The sequence below is a fragment of the Crinia signifera genome, chromosome 8 (genome assembly GCF_055691185.1).
Source record: "Crinia signifera chromosome 8, ASM5569118v1, whole genome shotgun sequence".
Taxonomy (NCBI): Eukaryota; Metazoa; Chordata; class Amphibia; order Anura; family Myobatrachidae; genus Crinia; species Crinia signifera.
Genome location: NC_139224.1, coordinates 34,195,947 through 34,214,343, shown reverse-complemented (window position 1 = coordinate 34,214,343; position 18,397 = coordinate 34,195,947). Strand labels below are relative to the sequence as shown.

At 45.8% G+C, this 18,397-nt stretch overlaps 1 protein-coding gene across 2 annotated transcripts in view; it reads left to right on the top strand.

The window, feature by feature from the left end:
- Positions 1 to 18,169, top strand: part of ENTHD1 (ENTH domain containing 1) — a 71,508-nt gene extending 53,339 nt beyond the window's left edge. For both annotated transcript variants that reach the window (XM_083158005.1, XM_083158004.1), the window contains exons 6-7: positions 9,888 to 10,493; positions 17,725 to 18,169. In XM_083158005.1, the coding sequence (XP_083014131.1) occupies positions 9,888 to 10,493; positions 17,725 to 17,993 (875 nt within the window). In that variant the 3' untranslated portion in view covers positions 17,994 to 18,169. The remainder of the gene's footprint in view (positions 1 to 9,887; positions 10,494 to 17,724) is intronic.
- Positions 18,170 to 18,397: the final 228 nt, after the last annotated feature.

Genomic DNA, 18,397 nt, shown 5'->3' with positions numbered 1-18,397 from the left:
TCAGGTAGGCAACCCTGTCATTAAGAAACCTTTGTACTAGTGATACCGATACCCAGTGGTCCATGATCCAAATAAGTTTGGCAGCCACTGTAATAATCTATTATATACTGTTGGCCACAGGTATCAACCCTGTGAGAGATGTGCAATATATCTGTTAAAAACACCAGCGTCGCTCACATTTGTTATATAAATTCAAATAAAAAAATGTTTCCTATATAAGGTAAACATTACAGGTCATTATGATGTATATACTGTAAAAATGTTTACTTGGCAATTTCACACTTATGCTGTGTACACATGTACACACGGTCCGATTTCCTTTCCGATGTTGACGATATAGTCAACATCGGATGCAGATCGCAAGGGTTTTAACCCTTGTGATCCCGATCCAATCCCGATGCGCGTTCACGTATCGGAAGCCAGAAAGTCTTGGCTGCCTTGTCTATATAGTGCAGATCTGCATTATATAGTCAAGATAGGATGCAAATCGGATGTGCCTTAAGATCCTATCCACGATCCTATCTGATCAGATCGTTGATAGGATCTTAAGGCACATCTAACGTGTGTATACACCATTAGTTTGACAAATCCACTTGGCAATCAAAGAGTTAAGGATCTCAAAAGTTAACTGGCTTTTAACAGCAATCAACCTGGAGGAAATTTAAAGATGGGATGAGGAGGAGGAACCTACTGGGCAGAAGAAGTTTTCATGTGACCAATCGCAACCACAGATGAAATTGCACGCAGGGCAATTGCCAGTTTATCACATACCTGCTGTTACATGAATGCCTTATTTATTATACCGCATGATAGAATACATTCAAGCAGGTTGTCAAGATACAATGTCAGAGATAATCACAGTTAAGCAATAATGAATCATAATCGAGTATAACAATAATGTATAATAACAAATAAAGTCACTATTCAGTCTTTTACCCTAATAAATGCCAAATTAAGGACATGAAAATAATATAAATGAGAGTATGAAAATAGTAAAATGTAATGTACCTCTAGGGCAGTGGTCCTCAACCACGGACCTCTAGACCAATGGTTCCCAACCTGGGGTACTAGTACCCCTGGGGGTACTCTGCAGACCAGTTGGGGGTACTTGAAAATAACATTGGTAATGGCGGAAGAAGAAAAAGTCTACCTATGACAAAAGAAGTTTACCATTGTCATGGAGTCGAACCACGTTGCATCACATCCGGTTATATCTGCAGCATCATCAGCGTCTCCTTGCGTTTTGCCCAACCAGCAATCCACTGAGAGCTACCTGTGCTGCCCTCAGACATCAGCAAACATCTGCCCTGTACTGACATGGGTGGAAGAAGCATTAATCCTACAGGCGTTAGCGGGAACTCTGGAGACAATACACAGCCAGTGTCCAGACAAAGAGGGACCCGATACCTGACCATATACTAGTCCACGGCTACCGCTCACTTCCACGCATACCACTCACTTCCACTTATAAGTACTGTGGATATTTCAAAATGAGAGGAGGGGTACTTATAAATGAAAAGCCTACTCAAGGGGTACGGGAGAGAAAAAAGGTTGGGAACCACTGCTCTAGACACACCAACAGTCCAGGCTATATGGCTATCCAGGCTTAGGCACAGTTGAATTATAGACCACAATTGTCAGACCACAAATGCCGGGTCGCTCCCAGGACGGACTAGTGTAGCGGTCCCAGGGGCCAACCGGCATTTACAGTCTGAAACGGCACGGCTCATTGCCTGAGATTAACCCGGGCTGATTTAGAGGGCTGAAAGGGGTATTAATTTGAACTACAGACAGCTTGATTATATCTAGCATGGATAACTATAAAATCTTGATGTGCCTTGAGGACCGTGGTTGAGGATCATTGTTTTGAGGAGCAGGTTTAAGACTGTGCACTTGAATTATACGTGGTAGATACTGTACAGCATATTTCCACATGAGGATAACATACCTCCCAACATGACCCTCTCCAGTAGGGACACAATGCTCTGTTCCTGTACTTTCCACTTAATGTATGATTACCATCACCTGTGGTAAAACACCGTACTTTTTAATGAACCAGTCCCACACAGGTGAAGGCAATCCATAAATTAAGAGGAAAGTCCAGGAACAGAGCATTGTGTCCCTCCTGGCATGGGTCATGTTGGGAGGTATGGGATAATGTGGAAATCCAGACCAGGTTTTAGATCAGCAGCAGGAAAATTAGATCCAGTCCAGGTTTCCTAATTGGTGTGATCTGGGTTGGGTGGAAAATGCACCACCTGTGTTCTCCTGATATATGAGTTTCTAGGGCATAGGGTCAGTGCTCCTGATGATGGAATAGCTGCCCAAGTGATAGGCTGGGGTGTGGGCTATGATAGAGACCACTGGAGCTTTCTGAAGTGTTTCTACTATAGTGTGAGACCTGTTTGCTGCAATGCTGTAACCTTTCTTGCTGTGTTGATTACCTTGTATGTTATTTACCTGCTACAAAAATCTGATCCAATATATGTGCTTCCTTCTCACATTTGGCACCCAACGAGAAGCACTACAGCTGCAATCTATAATACAGCAGAAGAACCTCTGCATCCTGTGTTTAAAACAGTTTTTTTTTTACTTTGGTTACATGCTGTGCAGCTGGCCTGGGACCTAGAAAGGATAAATTGCAGTGTGTCTCAAGTACTGGTTAGCGAGCCTGTGCAAACCTCCTCAGTTTGTGCCTGTAATGCAGTGGTTCCCAACCTTTTTTATTTCCCGTACCCCTTGATTAGACTTTTAATTTTTGAGTACCCCCTCATCTCAATTTGAAATATCCACAGTACTAACGAGTGTAGTAGAAGTGAGCAGTATGCGTGTACTAATGCGTGTCCTTATATTAAGGAGTAGTGGAGGAGTAGTATGCAGTCAGGAATCCTCTGTGTCTGACCACTGGCTGTGTACTGTCATCGGGGTTCCCACTAATGCCTGTAGGATTAATGCCACTGCTTTCGTGACACCTGACATGGGGCAGATGATTGCTGATAGGTAGCTCCTAGTGGATTGCTGGTCAGGCAAAAGCACAAGGAGACACTAATGATGCTGCAGACAGAACCAAAAGTGACACAACGTGGTTCGTCTCCATGGCAATGGGAGTCTTCTGCCGCCATCAAAAGACTTTTCCTTCTTCCGCCATTACCAATGTTATTTTCAAGTACCCCCAACTGGTCTGCAGAGTACCCCCAGGGGTACTAGTACCCCAGGTTGGGAACCACTGCTGTAATGGAATAACAGTACAACTTTGAGTTGATAGGAGTGATTAAAAGGCAGCTAGCCTTAAAGGGCCACGTACCATTATAAAAGTTGCTTGCTGTATTTTGTTAAGTAGCCAGCAAAGCAGGCATGTGTCAGCCTTGTCTGTTGTGAAAGTCTGGCACATTATATTAAACCTCCTAAATTTGCCCTTAAAGGGTAGCGCAAGGTAATATGGAGGAATTAGTAAACAAAAGTTTGCTGAACTGGCAGGTGGGCAGCAAGCTCAAGTATAGATGATGCATGTAGGGCAACAAGCTCAGATTCAGCTGCTGCATGAAGAGCTAAATGAGATGAGGAAAAGGGGACAGGAGCGAGAGAGGCTTCCAAAGCTCAACCCAGCTGATGACATCAAGGTTTAAGCGCACGGCCAGGCGTTTGGGATGGAGGAATGCCAAGCCTGTGAGCACTGGAGATGAGGCCTGGGAGCCAATAGTGACATGGCCTGGGAGCCGATGGTGATGCGGCTTAGGAGCCGATGGTGATGCGGCTTAGGAGCCTGTGGTGATGCGGCTCAGGAGCCAATGGAGATGCAGCTTAGGAGCCAATGATGATGTGGCTTAGGAGCCGATGGTGATGCCTACTAGCAGAGACCTGGAACACACGGATACTACTCGGGAGCTGATGGTGGTAAACAGCAGAGTGTCTGGTAAATGAAGATAACAAGGAGGTTTGCTAGCAGCAGCACAGGTGCACAGATACAGGGCAGCCGAGAGGGGGGGGGGGGAGTGGGTACTAATTACCCGGGCCAGGCTTGCAGGAGGGACCCCGCAGGGACCCTGGTCAGACCCCTTCCTTCCCCCTCCGTCCCTCCCGGGTAGCAACAGGAGCACACACTTCTACAGCATGTGCTGACAGCAGGCTCAGCATGAGTGTCTCACTGACAGCGTGAGAGGTCATGCTGAGCCTGCTGTCAGCACAGCACATGCTGTAGGTGTGTGCTGATGCTGAGATTACAGTTTTAGAGTTTTCTTTTACCCCCCTCTAAACATTTTGGAGGCTTGGCCTAAGTGCGGCAGGTGCCCAGACCTCCCACACTTAGGCCACACCCCCAAAATTTTACTGGGGCCCTGCATTCTTCTCGGCTGCCCTGCACAGATATCACTGGGAGAAATAGCCTGGGAGCCTTGGACGCTGACTCTGGAGAGTATCACAGGAAACGGACAAGACTTATATCCCCCCTGCCTGCCTGTGATTGGCTGCAAGTCGCAGCATCAATTAACCTGGGAAGTACCTGTGCACACCTTGAGCATGTGATCGAGTGCACGGTAACCAGCTCCTGCAGCAATGGGAAGTCACGGCCCAGGATTAACAGATAAGGTGGTCTGGAGGTCACCGCAGCTTCCACCTTTAATGGCCGGCTGTCAGGAATCGCAGTGTGCGTCCACATCCACAGCCACAATTTCTTACCTGCAAGCTGGTGTGCATTGCGGAGCAGATCTGGGGGTGGTGCTGTCCTCGATTGTAGTCCATTGCGGGATGTCACCCGAAAGGTCTTCTATTTTGCATCTTTTCACATGGATGATTGACACCCTGGCCGACCTTCCTTAAAACGGAGCGAGAGGGACTCCGAAGTGGTAACACCGTAGGAGAAATGGCTAAACTAGTGTTATAACTTATCTACATGATTACACTGGCATGTAGTTTTTTTGGATTCACTCTTAAAAAATATAAAAAAGACTTTTAAAATAAGCAGTGCCTGGAGATCTATGTTTTTTGCATAGGGGGGCTTTGTTGTGAATGGAATTAGAGCATGCTGAAAATGAAAGAATATTAAATGAGTGCCAGTTTTCTGGAGATAGATATAAATAATTTCAAAATAACAATTCTTTAGGAATTCAATTATAATTAAAAAAGTTATATAATATACTAATGAAGCTTAAGTATGGTTTATTATGTTATTATTATACAGGTTGAGTATGCCTTATCCAAATATCCGTTATCCAAATTATTCCGAAAACCATACATTCCAGAAAGTGAAAAAAAAAATTCTTGCTAAAAGCACTACTGGGGACCTCTGTAACAGCACTACTGGGGACATGATATGTAACTGGCACTACTGGGGACCTCTGTAACAGCACTACTGGGGACATGATATGTAACTGGCACTACTGGGGACCTCTGTAACAGCACTACTGGGGACATGATATGTAACTGGCACTACTGGGGACCTCTGTAACAGCACTACTGGGGACATGATATGTAACTGGCACTACTGGGGACCTCTGTAACAGCACTACTGGGGACATGATATGTAACTGGCACTACTGGGGACCTCTGTAACAGCACTACTGGGGACATGATATGTAACTGGCACTACTGGGGACCTCTGTAACAGCACTACTGGGGACATGATATGTAACTGACACTACTGGGGGCATCTGTAACAGCACTACTAGGGACCTCTGTAACAGCACTGCTAGGGACCTGTGTAACTGCACTACTGGGGACATGATATGTAACTGGCACTACTGGGGGCATCTGTAACAGCACTTATGAGGACATGATATGTCAGGGTTGCCTACCCTCCCGGAATGGCTGGGAGGGTCCCGGAAATCGGGTCCCCCTCCTGGCCCCCAGAAAGGGGGGCAACCCTCCGGCATTGCTGTCTACCTCCCGGAAACTGCCCCTCAATGCCTGAAATACCGGCATTGCACGGCGGGGCTAAAATGTTGAGACCGCTCAAGACACACCCCAACAGAGCATTACTTATGTGGCTCCGCCCCTTTACCCTCCCATAGATGGCCCCGCCCCTCGCTTCACAGAGCTGGCTGCCCTCTCCCTGAGAAGACTAAAAGTCGGCAACTATGTGATATGTAACTGGCACTACTGGGGACATCTGTAACAGCACTGCTGATGACATGATATGTAACTGGCACTACTGGGGACATCTGTAACAGCACTGCTGGGGACATGATATGTAATTGGCACTACTGGGGACATCTGTAACAGCACTACTGAGGACATGATATGTAACTGCCACCACTGGAGACATCTGTAACAGCACTACTGAGGACATGATATGTAACTGCCACTACTGGGGACATCTGTAACGGCACTACTGAGGACATGATATGTAACTGGCACTACTGGAGACATCTGTAACAGCACTACTGAGGACATGATATGTAACTGCCACTACTGGGGACATCTGTAACGGCACTACTGAGGACATGATATGTAACTGGCACTACTGGAGACATCTGTAACAGCACTACTGAGGACATGATATGTGACTGGCACTACTGGGGACATCTGTAACAGCACTACTGAGGACATGATATGTAACTGGCACTACTGGACACATCTGTAACAGCACTACTGAGGACATGATATGTGACTGGCACTACTGGGGACATCTGTAACAGCACTACTGAGGACATGATATGTAACTGGCACTACTGGAGACTTCTGTAACAGCACTACTGAGGACATGATATGTGACTGGCACTACTGGGGACATCTGTAACAGCACTACTGAGGACATAATATGTAACTGGCACTACTGGGCACATCTGTAGCAGCACTACTGGGGGCATGATATGTACAGTAACTTGCACTAAACATGTGCAAGAAAATGATTGCTTGGCACTTAAATTCAGTACCCGAGATAGTACACAAACTTTGTTTCATGTTTTTAAACCTTGTTTTATGCACAAATAAAATATATTTGTGTGTATTTCACGTGTTTGATGTGTTTATACAACATAAATGCAAGATACCTCATTGAAATATAAAAATATTCTGAAATACGGAATAATCCGTTATCCAAAAATCTTCTGGTCCCGAGCATTTTGGATAAGGGATACTCAACCTGTACTCCCCTTTCAATATAAAAATATTCTGCTTTGTGCTGCTTCTGTAGTTTTGGATCTCAAGCTCACAGAACCAATAGGATACAGGTTTAATTCCAAAGCCTTTAGACTTATACTGGCTTCTCCCCCCTGAGGCTTGTGAACATGCAGGGCAATAAGTGCCTTGTTTCTAATCTCTGCAGGAATAAGACAGCTACAAGATGAAAAGACAACAATCAGCAAATCCATGAATTAGGACAGCACAAAATCCTCCTTACTCTTCCTATGAAAGTACAAGAAAGGCTTCCTGGGTAGCGCTGCCAGGGGTGTGTAGCCAAAGCAGCCATTTGAATGTGGGGAAGTCAGTCCCACAGAAAAGATAAATATGGACAAGAATGAAGTGGCGCAGGGAAAGTTTACAGTAAAATATATTTTAATGACATTCTTAACAGTTAATAAGTAATGATTAATTAAAAAACAATAACAGTAATAATAAAAACAGGTGTGGGATGGGAGCAATGATAGTAGGTGGAATATGCAGTGGACCGGACCAATAGTGGTGAATGGTGGTAAGTCCCGTTCCTATTTTGCTGCCTTTGAGAACCAATGTAACTAGGTATTTGTGGTATGGTTGGAGAGAGTCTAAGTGGCGATAATTATGCAGGCTTGTAATCCATGTAGGGTGTCATGTGCAGCTGATGTCCTCACTAGGTGCGGTGTGGGTGCCAAGGCAAGGGCATAATTGTAATCCAAAGTTGGAGTAAGCATATTCGGTCGACGGATCAACGGTGTCTAGCACGACCATGTTATGGTCGACCACGCTTAGTCGAACACATCTAGTTAGGCGCCTATAGATAGTCGACAGCATCTAGATTCACAGTAACGTAAGTTAGACGCAAGCATTAGATCGATGGAAAAGCGATCGACAGTCATAAGGTCAACATGAGTTTATCATGTTTTTTGCTTTAGACCGTCTTGGTTCATACTTCATACCTCCCAACTGTCCCGCTTTTCACTGGACCTTCCTGTTTTTTGGGGGACTTTTCTGCATCCTGTCTGAGGCCAGAAGTGTACAGTGGAGGGGGGGGGCAGTTGGGAGTTCCCCTTGTCACCCATGCTATTCCTATAGTCACAGGGGCTGGGGGCATGGCCAGCAGTTCACAGAGCTGCTGGCCATGCCCCCTCAGCTGCAAAAATGGGGGTGTGGCCTCGAAGGAACATTGCGGGCGCCCCTTACAGCTCGACCACTCGCCCCAAATTCTGCTGTGTCCCGCTTGCCGTTCATCCAATGTTGGGAGGTATGATACTTTACCATCCATGGGTGGGAAGACTGTACATTTAGTTGGTGTCCATGTTGACGTACAGTATGTACACATGATAAACTCATGATAAACTCATGTCGACTTTATGATTGTTGCTCATGCTCCCGACGACCTAACGTTAGTGCTTGAATTTTGTTACTGTCGATCTAGATGGCGTTGACTAGCTTTCGATGTATAACTAGACAAGTTAGACTAATGTCATGGTCTACCCTAACATGGTCAATCGACACTGTCGATCCGCTATACCATAACCAAGGCCCCCCTAACCCCCCTTATTGTATTCATTTATTTTGTTGGTGCCATCAAAGAGTAAGTAATAAGTAAGGTAAGAAAAAGCACACAAGAGAAGAGGGCCCTGCTTACATTCTACCTCATCACACATCACTGTGGTAAAATACATACACTGGAGTAGGGTCATTAATTACATCTTTGCAAGCAACATGTTTCGAGAACGCAGGTCAGTCTCCTATAGGTTAGAGCGTCAGCATTTAGACAGACATGGACAATAAGATTTAAATTATTAAATCAGAAAATAATTGTTACTCGCCAATAATACAATGTTCCATTTAGAAGTGAGAGCAAGCATCCACCGCGACCCTCCCACTGAGCAGTTCACACATTCCTGTGTTGTTTGGACTGCTCCCTCACTTCTGTGGTTCTGTCTGAATTGGGCCCACACTGCGGGAAACTGTGACCACAAAGTGGGCCGGAAGGACAATTGCAGAAAGTGGGACTGTCCCTCCCAAAGCAGGACAGTTGGGAGGTACTATATGCGGCAGGTAATTGTCTCCAATTTATGTCAAAATATTAGTTTACAGCAATTTTCTAGTGATCTGCAAAACTCTATATGTAATTCATTCGAGATCAAATAGCCAAAAAAATGTATCCTGGTTTTTCTAATATTTTCAATAGAAATCACCAGATAATAAGCAGAGATTTCCTAAATTGCTAAATAATGTACATAAACGAAAAACATACTGAAAAATGGAGGTGTCTGCGGCATCTAGATAATTTGCCGACAGTTGGATCCCATCGGTCAGGATGCCGACAGCAAGATCCCAATTTTCGCCAGCAGGAATCCTGGCACACAGGGTCTATTCTTCCTTTTGGGGGAAAATAGGTAGAGGCTCCCTGGCTTCCCCCTGCTCAAAAACTTTATTAAACTCAATTATAAATTCACATATAAAATTGCCAAAAAGGCCGGGCTGTGGCCATTCCCACCTTTCTAAACTTCTGTGTGAGGCACGGCTCCTTGGCCGTGCTGGGTTTTGCCACCCGGCAGTAGCCGGAGCGTGTGAAATAGCCCTAAGTCTATTCTAGCTGTTGGCATGAGCAAACATATTAGCAATGGCACTGGGGAGGTGGATTGAGGTGGTTATTAAATACCTGGGCCTGGTGGCGGACCGGGTCCTCTGATGAACTTTGAGTTAAAAGCCTGTATGATAAATATGTTAATGTATAATGCTTATCACTTATAAATTGGCTACGTGTTCTTTTGATCTCCCAGGTGCAGAAAGTAAATATGTTATGCCAGAACATGAAACACACAGAGATATTCAAAGACCATCCAAGAAGTACTATACTTTTATAGCGTCTCCAAAACAAGCACAAGGTAACACAGAGACCGCAGATGACAAAAGACAAAGTAGCAACAAGAGCAGCCAGACAAAACTGAACAGTTTCGCTGAAGAACTAAAGAAACTCTATTGCCCAGCTTCGGTATCAGCTGCCTTCAGCAGGCCTGGGACAATCCCATTTCAAAGACTGGAAGATAATTCCTGTGCAAATAGCTCCCCTATATATCAGTCTGGTAAACTACCACCATCGCAGATAATAGCAGCTCCAGCTATGTGTCCGCAGGAGACTGAACTAATAGATATTGCTCCAATGACTAGTGAATCAGTGCCAGGGCCACGGAAGCCCTTCTTTTCCAAAAACCCCTTCAGAACAGGGTTTGAATGTCAGTCCTCTCACAGACAGGATCCAACTTTTATGACTCCAGATCTGTCAACAATATTATCTGAAGAGATTGCACTGACAAGGAGAAATTCAGATCCTTTCTCAAGTTTGCTTTACAGACCATACTACAGTACAGACCAAAGCCTGAACCCAAGTAAGTTGTGAGTCATTGTGTAGTACAGTAGCATTTGTGTGCAAATGGCCAGATATAGCAGTGGTAAACAGTGGCGTATCTATAATGGGTGCCCAGGGGCAGGGCTGGCGCCACCACTAGGCAGGTTTAGGCATTTGCCTAGGGTGCCGGCCACTGGAGGGCGCCAGTGTGCAGCAGGGAGCAGAGAGGTAAGTGGCTCCAGGGGGGATACATTGTGCCGTGCAGAGGCTGCTGCAATACTGGGCCCGGGCACAGGCACCAGGAGGAGAGCGGGCTGTGACTGTGAGAGTGATGGAGCAGCATTATTGCCACCATTACTGCCTTTTTTTTTTAATTGACCTTGCTCCTCCTCTCCCGCCCCCTGTCCTTCCAAGTAGAGTGCATGGTGAGTGCCTCCTATACCCCCCGCCACCCCCGGGAAATGATGCAGCGGCCTGCTGCCGCATCACACCGGGCATCACCCCCTCGCCCCGGAACTCTGCGGCAGGCTGCCGCCGCAATCCATGGCACCCCCCCTGTACAGCGGCCAGGGGCGGGTGAGCATCAAGCGTCTCCCCCACCCCACGGAGCACCGTGGCTCAATCACCAGCATCCCCCTCCACCGAGCACCGGAGCACACCCCCCCCCCCCCCCCCCCCGAGCCTGGGGTGCTCCGGTGCTCACTGCCCAGTGTTTTACGCATGCACAGTATGCAAAAATTACTATCACGTCAATTCCCCAGACCTTGTAGTCCCCAGGCAAAGACTTGGGCATGTACAAGGTAGTGTGTGAGTGTGTGTGTGTGTTTGGAGAGCAATAAGCAAAACTAAAAGGTTTCATTAATGGAACAGTTTGATAAGAGTATGGTCACTAATGGTGTGGTGGCAGGTATCCAGTAGGGTGACCAACTCATCCCTTTAATCCGGGACACATATTAATTACACAGGTTCTGTGGCTGGCTTTCACCTGGTTTTAAACTGCCACACCTCAAGACTCCATTTCACCTGGTTTTAAAATGCCACAGAACCTGTGTAATTAATATGTGTCCCGGATTAAAGGGATGAGTTGGTCACCCTAGTATCCAGGTAGTCTGGGCTGAAAGATGGTAGGATGAGACAGAGCTGGAGTAGACAATGGAAACCATGACAGAGCTTGAGAATTATGAAGATACTGGCCATGGGGTTTCCATGAAAACAGGGGTGTGGCATATTAGGCTGATCATTCTCATATCGACATACATCAGGTGTATATGAGAATGTTAATGTGATTAAAATGTCAAGATGCAGCATGTTGACACTATAGCATGTTGACAGTGACTATGACTTTCATCATGTCTACACTTATGACATGTGGAATGTGGACATGATAAAAACGTTGAATGTCTGTGTTGGCAAACTGGTCACTCACCTCATCCAGGACACCACCACTGGACTTATACGGCAGAATTATACGGCAGCGCAGGGCAGCACCACTGGACTTGTACGGCAACACAGGGCAGCACCGCTGGACTTACAGTATATGGCAGCACATCACACCACCACTGGACTGACTTATGCTGCAGCACAGGGCAGCACCACTGGACTCATAAAGCAGACTAATACGGCAGCACAGGGCAGCACCACTGGACTCATAAAGCAGACTAATACGGCAGCACAGGGCAGCACCACTGGACTCATAAAGCAGACTAATACGGCAGCACAGGGCAGCACCACTGGACTCATAAAGCAGACTAATACGGCAGCACAGGGCAGAACTGCTGGACTTGTATGAAAGACTTTTACGGCATCACATGGCAGCACTGCTGGACCTATAAGGCAGACTTATACGGCAGCACAAGGCAGCACTGATGGACTTGTAAGGCATACTTATACAGCAGCACAGGGTTTCACCGCTGGACTTATACAGCATACTTATATTGCAGCACAGGACAGCAATGCTGGACTTATACGGCTGCAGACTTTCACTCATATGACATCTGCCGCCACACTGCATGCAAGGTTGCAGGCAGATCAATTGCACAATAGACAGCTGCGTAGGGAATCACAATTCTAGGTGGCTTTGATCAGGGGTGGGTGGTGCTCACACAATCAGAGTTGCGATAGGGGGCATGTTATGATTTTTTTTGTATTGGTTCCAGTGAATGGGTGGGCATTACTTTGCGCAGGGCCTAAAATGCTGTCAAGATGGTGCTGGTTGCAGGACATAGTCCCCAGAGGAGGCTCTCTATAACAATTGCAGGGGGAGGAGCCAGAGCTTTTCATCAAGCCCCACCCCCAGTACACTAAATGCCATGATTTCCTGCTCTTCGGGGAAGGGGAGGGGCTAAAATGACGCAATTTGCATCAATTTGCAATTTGTGGCTCCTTTCCAAGGAGCCAACCGGTAATTAAATGAGCAAAGGAGTAGGCTGTAGGGAAGGGGGGGGGGGGGGGTAGCTAATTGTGAAAGGCTTGTCTACCCTTCCAGAGGGCAGGAAGGGGGACACGGTAGCCTTTCGGACAATCCAGAAGAGTAGGCAAGTATGTTGCAGGACCTGTGCTGTGCAGTTTCATACACATCGGGAAACTACAAAATTGACAAAATGACATGTGACCATGAATCAGACCCTGTGGGCCCGATTCAGCAAGGTTCGCTAAGCAACGGTTGATCATTTATTGGTACTTGTTTACTAGCACGGCGCCCGTCGGGTCCCATCGCATACCATTAGTTAAGGTATGCAATGGGACCCGATCTGACCCGATATTCGGGTTTTAAGAGCTTCCTATTCAATTTTAAAATCACGTCGCATCGCATGCCATTACAATGGCATGTGATGCGATGCAACGCAATTTCATATTGTACAGCCACCCTGATGGCTGATTACTATGTTAAATGCACCCAAACACCCAATTTTTAACTGTACAGCCACCCTGATGGGTAATTATTATGTCAAATGCCCCCCATTGTTAACGCCACCCCACTATCAACGCCAATCCGAAGCGTGGCAAGCGCAGGGGCGGCGGTACGCATCCTCCGACCTTTTCATACCCCCACTATCCACGTCACCGTGGAGTTGATTTTAGATAGTGTGGCGAGCGGACACGGAATACATGTGAAGTAATACGCGTCCCCTCGCTGTGCTCGCCACGCTGCGCTCGCCACGCTTCGGGCTTGGTGGCTCGCTGCGCTCGGCACACTATATAAAATCTACTCCACGCCAACGTGGATAGTGGGGGTATGAAAAGGTCGGAGGATGCATACCGCCACCCCTCCTGGGCTCGCTGCGCTCAGGGTGTACACTCAGGGTGAGTGTACAATTAAAAATAGGGTGTTTGGGTACATTTAACATAGTAATCAGTCATCAGGGTGGCTGTACAATTAAAAATCGGGTCTGATCGCATCGCATTGACCCGATCTGATAGACACGATGACATAAGATTGAAATCGGTGGCGCCGTGCTAGGAAACAAGTAAAGATTTATCCTGCCTACAGAAATAAAAGTCAGTCTGAACTGACTTTTATTTCTTCCGCAAACGACGAAGAAGGGGACATCCTAGTACGCCAGCCACCTGCCCCCGGCAGGCATCGGCATGTCTGCGTTCCCATGGGAATGCCCATCGTTTTCATGGGGACGCCCATAAAAAGCTGCCCGTTCCCATGGTCCAGCCCGGTTTCCTGCCCTCCTTCCCCGGCCCAGCGAGTGTGTAAATTGCCAAAGCCGTTCAGTGCCGGCGTTTGCACATACCGGAAATGTGCTTGTGCAAACCCCAGCCGTCGGGGCGGGGGCCGCATTTGGATCACTTTGAATGATCCTGAATCAGACCCTGTATTTGTAACATCACATTTTACAGATTGTGTTGTCTATGAATAAAACTGGGATGACAATAGTTAATTCACTCTCCCATGTTGTGTAGCCTGGGTAATGAACATTTAAGGCAATATTCCAGAGAACAAATGTGCTATGTTTCACGTCCAAATTTGTAACGAAGCAATTATTATGTGCATCATTTTCACCGATCTCTAAATATGTCCGACTACAGAACTTTTATTTATGAGTTACGGGTGCTAGGGGGATTGCACATATACCGTTTGTCTTGGTTTATCTCTCTTATTTACATCAAATAACCTACAATTTAGCTTCATCACAGCCAGCCGAGGTGCATTATTTGTAATATCTTGTCTGCAAGATCCTCAGATTTGTACACTACAAAGGACATTATAGAGAATCAGAGGCAGCCTGTAATCATCCATCTCTCCCTAGGATGAGTCTGCAAGGATTACGCTCAATGTTTCGAACGATTTAAATGGAGATGCATATTCTCTGTAGAGTAAAAGTAGATAAGTGGATACATTATAAATATTTAGTATGTAGAAAGGCCTGGCAGAGTTTTAGGACAGACTTTATAGTGGATTTAGATTGTTACTCCACAGGGCACAAATTGGAAATAATTAAGGATACGCTTTCACATAAATCAAGAGAATAAACTTGAAATGCTAGATTACGAAATAGCTGCCAGAGGGCAGTCTTAAGAGTTCACAATTTACTTATAAGAACAGACTGAACATTTTAATGAATTCTAAAGATTGTTTGTTATACTTGTTTATGAGGTTTTTTTTTTGTATCGTCCCAGGAGCTTTCCCGCACCATTGCGTGTAAAAATGCCTTTGAAGGCCTTATAGGAGTTTATTAAGAAAATTGGTCTAATTTAGAAAGCAATCTTTTTATAATCGGGATTTATGGCCAAGTTTATGTTTCTAAATGTGAAACTAAGAGATCTTGTAATTAAAAAGTTATAGCCCATTGGCAAGTAACTGCATGGTACTGTATCTAACAACCAGAAAATGATTTCTAGTATATGGTTCGCATAGCCTGCACATTCTAGGCAGCCTGTTCTCAGCAAATTATACACATACCACATCAGCCTTTGCATACACATTATAGACTGACTGCGGTCCGCGCCAGCCTGTGTCCACTCCTAACAAAGGTTTACACCAAGATAGATGGTCGCAGATGCTCCCCTAAGTCAGAGTATGCACTCCAACGTCAATGGTCAGCTTGTCAGCCAATGTCCTCTTAAGCTTAGCTTGGAAATACAAAACAGAGGTAATTCTGGGTAAAAGCTAAAAAAAAGCTAAAAGCTATCCAATAAGAAAATAGCATTTTGTCTTCCTTGTAGTCAGGGCTGCAATCAGATGGTGCTTTCCAACCATTCTATGGTTCAACTATGTAGTGTTGAATATACTTGTGAATTTTTTTGGATACGCTACTTGTTGTTGGCACTTTTGAACACTATCCAACTGTCCCACCTGTGGGCCGACCAGTGTCCCACTGGCAAGGGAACAGTTATGGGAGTAGCCAGGTACACCATGACCATACAATAGAGTGGGCAGCAATGCAGCTGCCTGCCTGTATACATTGCAGCCTCCTGTCTCAACTGTCTCCTACAGTGTCTCTTGGTACTGGGAGAGCCATGCTGTTTTGGCATAATGTGTAAGGGGCACTGCTGTGTGTGTCTAATGTGAATAAGGGATACTACTGTTCGGCATAACTTGAATTTAGGGTAGTTCTGGTGCATATGGGGCAAAATCACCAATACACTTTCTGTCACAGGGCACCAAAATCTCTAGTTACAGTACTGACTTTTGTGAGTAGAGTTTACACATAATAATTCTGTTCATAAATCTTAATTCTTGTTTATTATCTTTGGTGCTCCCTATGTTGACCACACTTCACAACAATATATTTGCAATCAGTCAGCTAGTTGGCTGGTTGATAATCTGGCAGTGTAAGGGAAAGCAGTAATCAGTCATTTGCTCCCACATGGGCAACAATGTGCATGGGCAAAAATGGTAAAGTACGCCTACTTCTGGGCTTCCAGGATCAGCAAGGAGGAGATCATGGGCATAATCACTGCCAGCTACTCTCCCTGTCATTGCTACAGTGGTAAATGGTAGCTGGGGGATCAGGAGCATCACTGCTGGCTGCTGGCCCTGTCATCATGGGACTGGTAGTGGTATGCAGGAGCCAGGTGGTGGGGTGCTGGGCAGGTCAAAGGGACCAATGGGGGAGGTATATTTTGGAGATCACTCACTGCAACATTGGCACTTAAAGGGTTAAGATTGGCACATTAATACCTAGCAACATCTATGTTTCAGACACTGCAAGTATCTTTAGAAAGATATTTACATACTGTATATATACATATAATATTTAGATATGTCCTGGTAGACCAAGGCTCAATATGCCACCCAGCTTGACTGAGCGGCACAGAACGGACTAGAATATGGACCCTTTATTTATATTTGCCATTTTATTTGCATTGAAGATGCCAAATTGTTTTTGAGACTCTGGGCTGCAATGTGAAATACTCAGAAATTAATTTAAAAATATGCAAAGTTCCAGATGAAACACAATGGAACTAGACATGCGACAAAACTGCACTGCTGCATTGCCGCACTACCTACACACATTCAGACTCATTGCCAGGCAGGTGTTCATATGTCACCCATGAGAGAGGGTTTGTTTGATGCGACTTCAGCCACTGTGTATGGGAACCAGTGTTGGCTGAAGCGCCAACCATGTAGTGGTGGAGGGGGGGGGGGGGGTTAGGTACATACATGCACACATACATGTTATCATGTATGTAATACTGTATATGCAGGGCCGGCAACAGAAATCTTGGGACCTGGTACATGGATTTCTCTGGGGCTCTCCTAACTGCACACCCAGGTTTTAATTACATTGAATATATTTGTATTATTATGATAAAATCTGATAATTAATATTCACTATGCAATATAATAGGGCAGAAATGAGGGTGCAGCATTGTGCTTCACGGTGTTACATGATGTCACTTAACGCATTAGTACTGGTAGCTGGACAAGTAACCAGACAAGGGGGGGGTTACTGGATTGGGGTACCTGTAACTTTCCTTCCAGAAACCCAGGTGAACAGGCAGTCCCTCTATAAACCATTGCTATGGCTGCACTGTTGCAGCCATGCTTACAGCCCCTGAGCCCCTCAGAGCAATGGGGCCCCTCACAAGGTTGGGGTCCATTACGAGTGTCCCCCTTGACCCCCTCCCCCCTGCTTCCTCTGTGTCTGCCCTGAATATATGGCCCCCAGGGATCACCAGTGCTGAGTGAATCAGCATAAGACACACTGTTAAGCCCGCCCCCCGGACTCCAGTAAAATTAGCCAATTGGATTAAAGAGTATAATTGTTGTTGCAAAAAATGACAAAAAAAATAACGTCTTTTGTATTTCTTTTTAGTGATGGCACCCTTATCCACATTGGAGGCGTCGTGTACTGCTGTGCTGCCTATAGCATCTTATCAGGACATCACCTGTCTTTCTGAGCCATCACCTTCCTACTCAGCTCTCCATACATCTTTCACTTCCACCCAAGCTACCAATCCTATACACAGTACTCTGGCAAGAAGAGCTAGTTCTGAAGCCCCTGAAGACCTCAATGTTCAGAATTTTTCAGACCCATTATTAGTCTTTCCACCGCCAACTCATTCTACTAATCCTTTCATATAAATGGCAGCGTTCTATTATTATACTTTTTTATTGTTAGTTAAACTGCAGTTTGAAAAGAAAGTTAGTTAAAAAAAAGGTTTTATTGTATTTATATTGTTATATTTAAGCAAAATAACCCAGTTAAAAGGGAAAACATCAGAAACCCATTAGTCCAGAAATTAATTCTGCATAGAGGCAGTGGCGATAGAGAGAGAGGGGGGGGGGGGGGGGGGAATTGGTACTTTTTACCCAGACTCGGGTCTGCTGGAAAGGCCCAGGTCCTGCTCCCTCCTCCCCCTTTGCAGGGAGCTGGGCAGTGGGGAGAGATAGGACAGCACAGCCTCTCTCCCCAGCTTAGCACATGCTGCTCAGTGCCGTGTGCTGAGCTGGGGAGAGAGACAGATGCAGCAGCAGCCTGTCCTCTC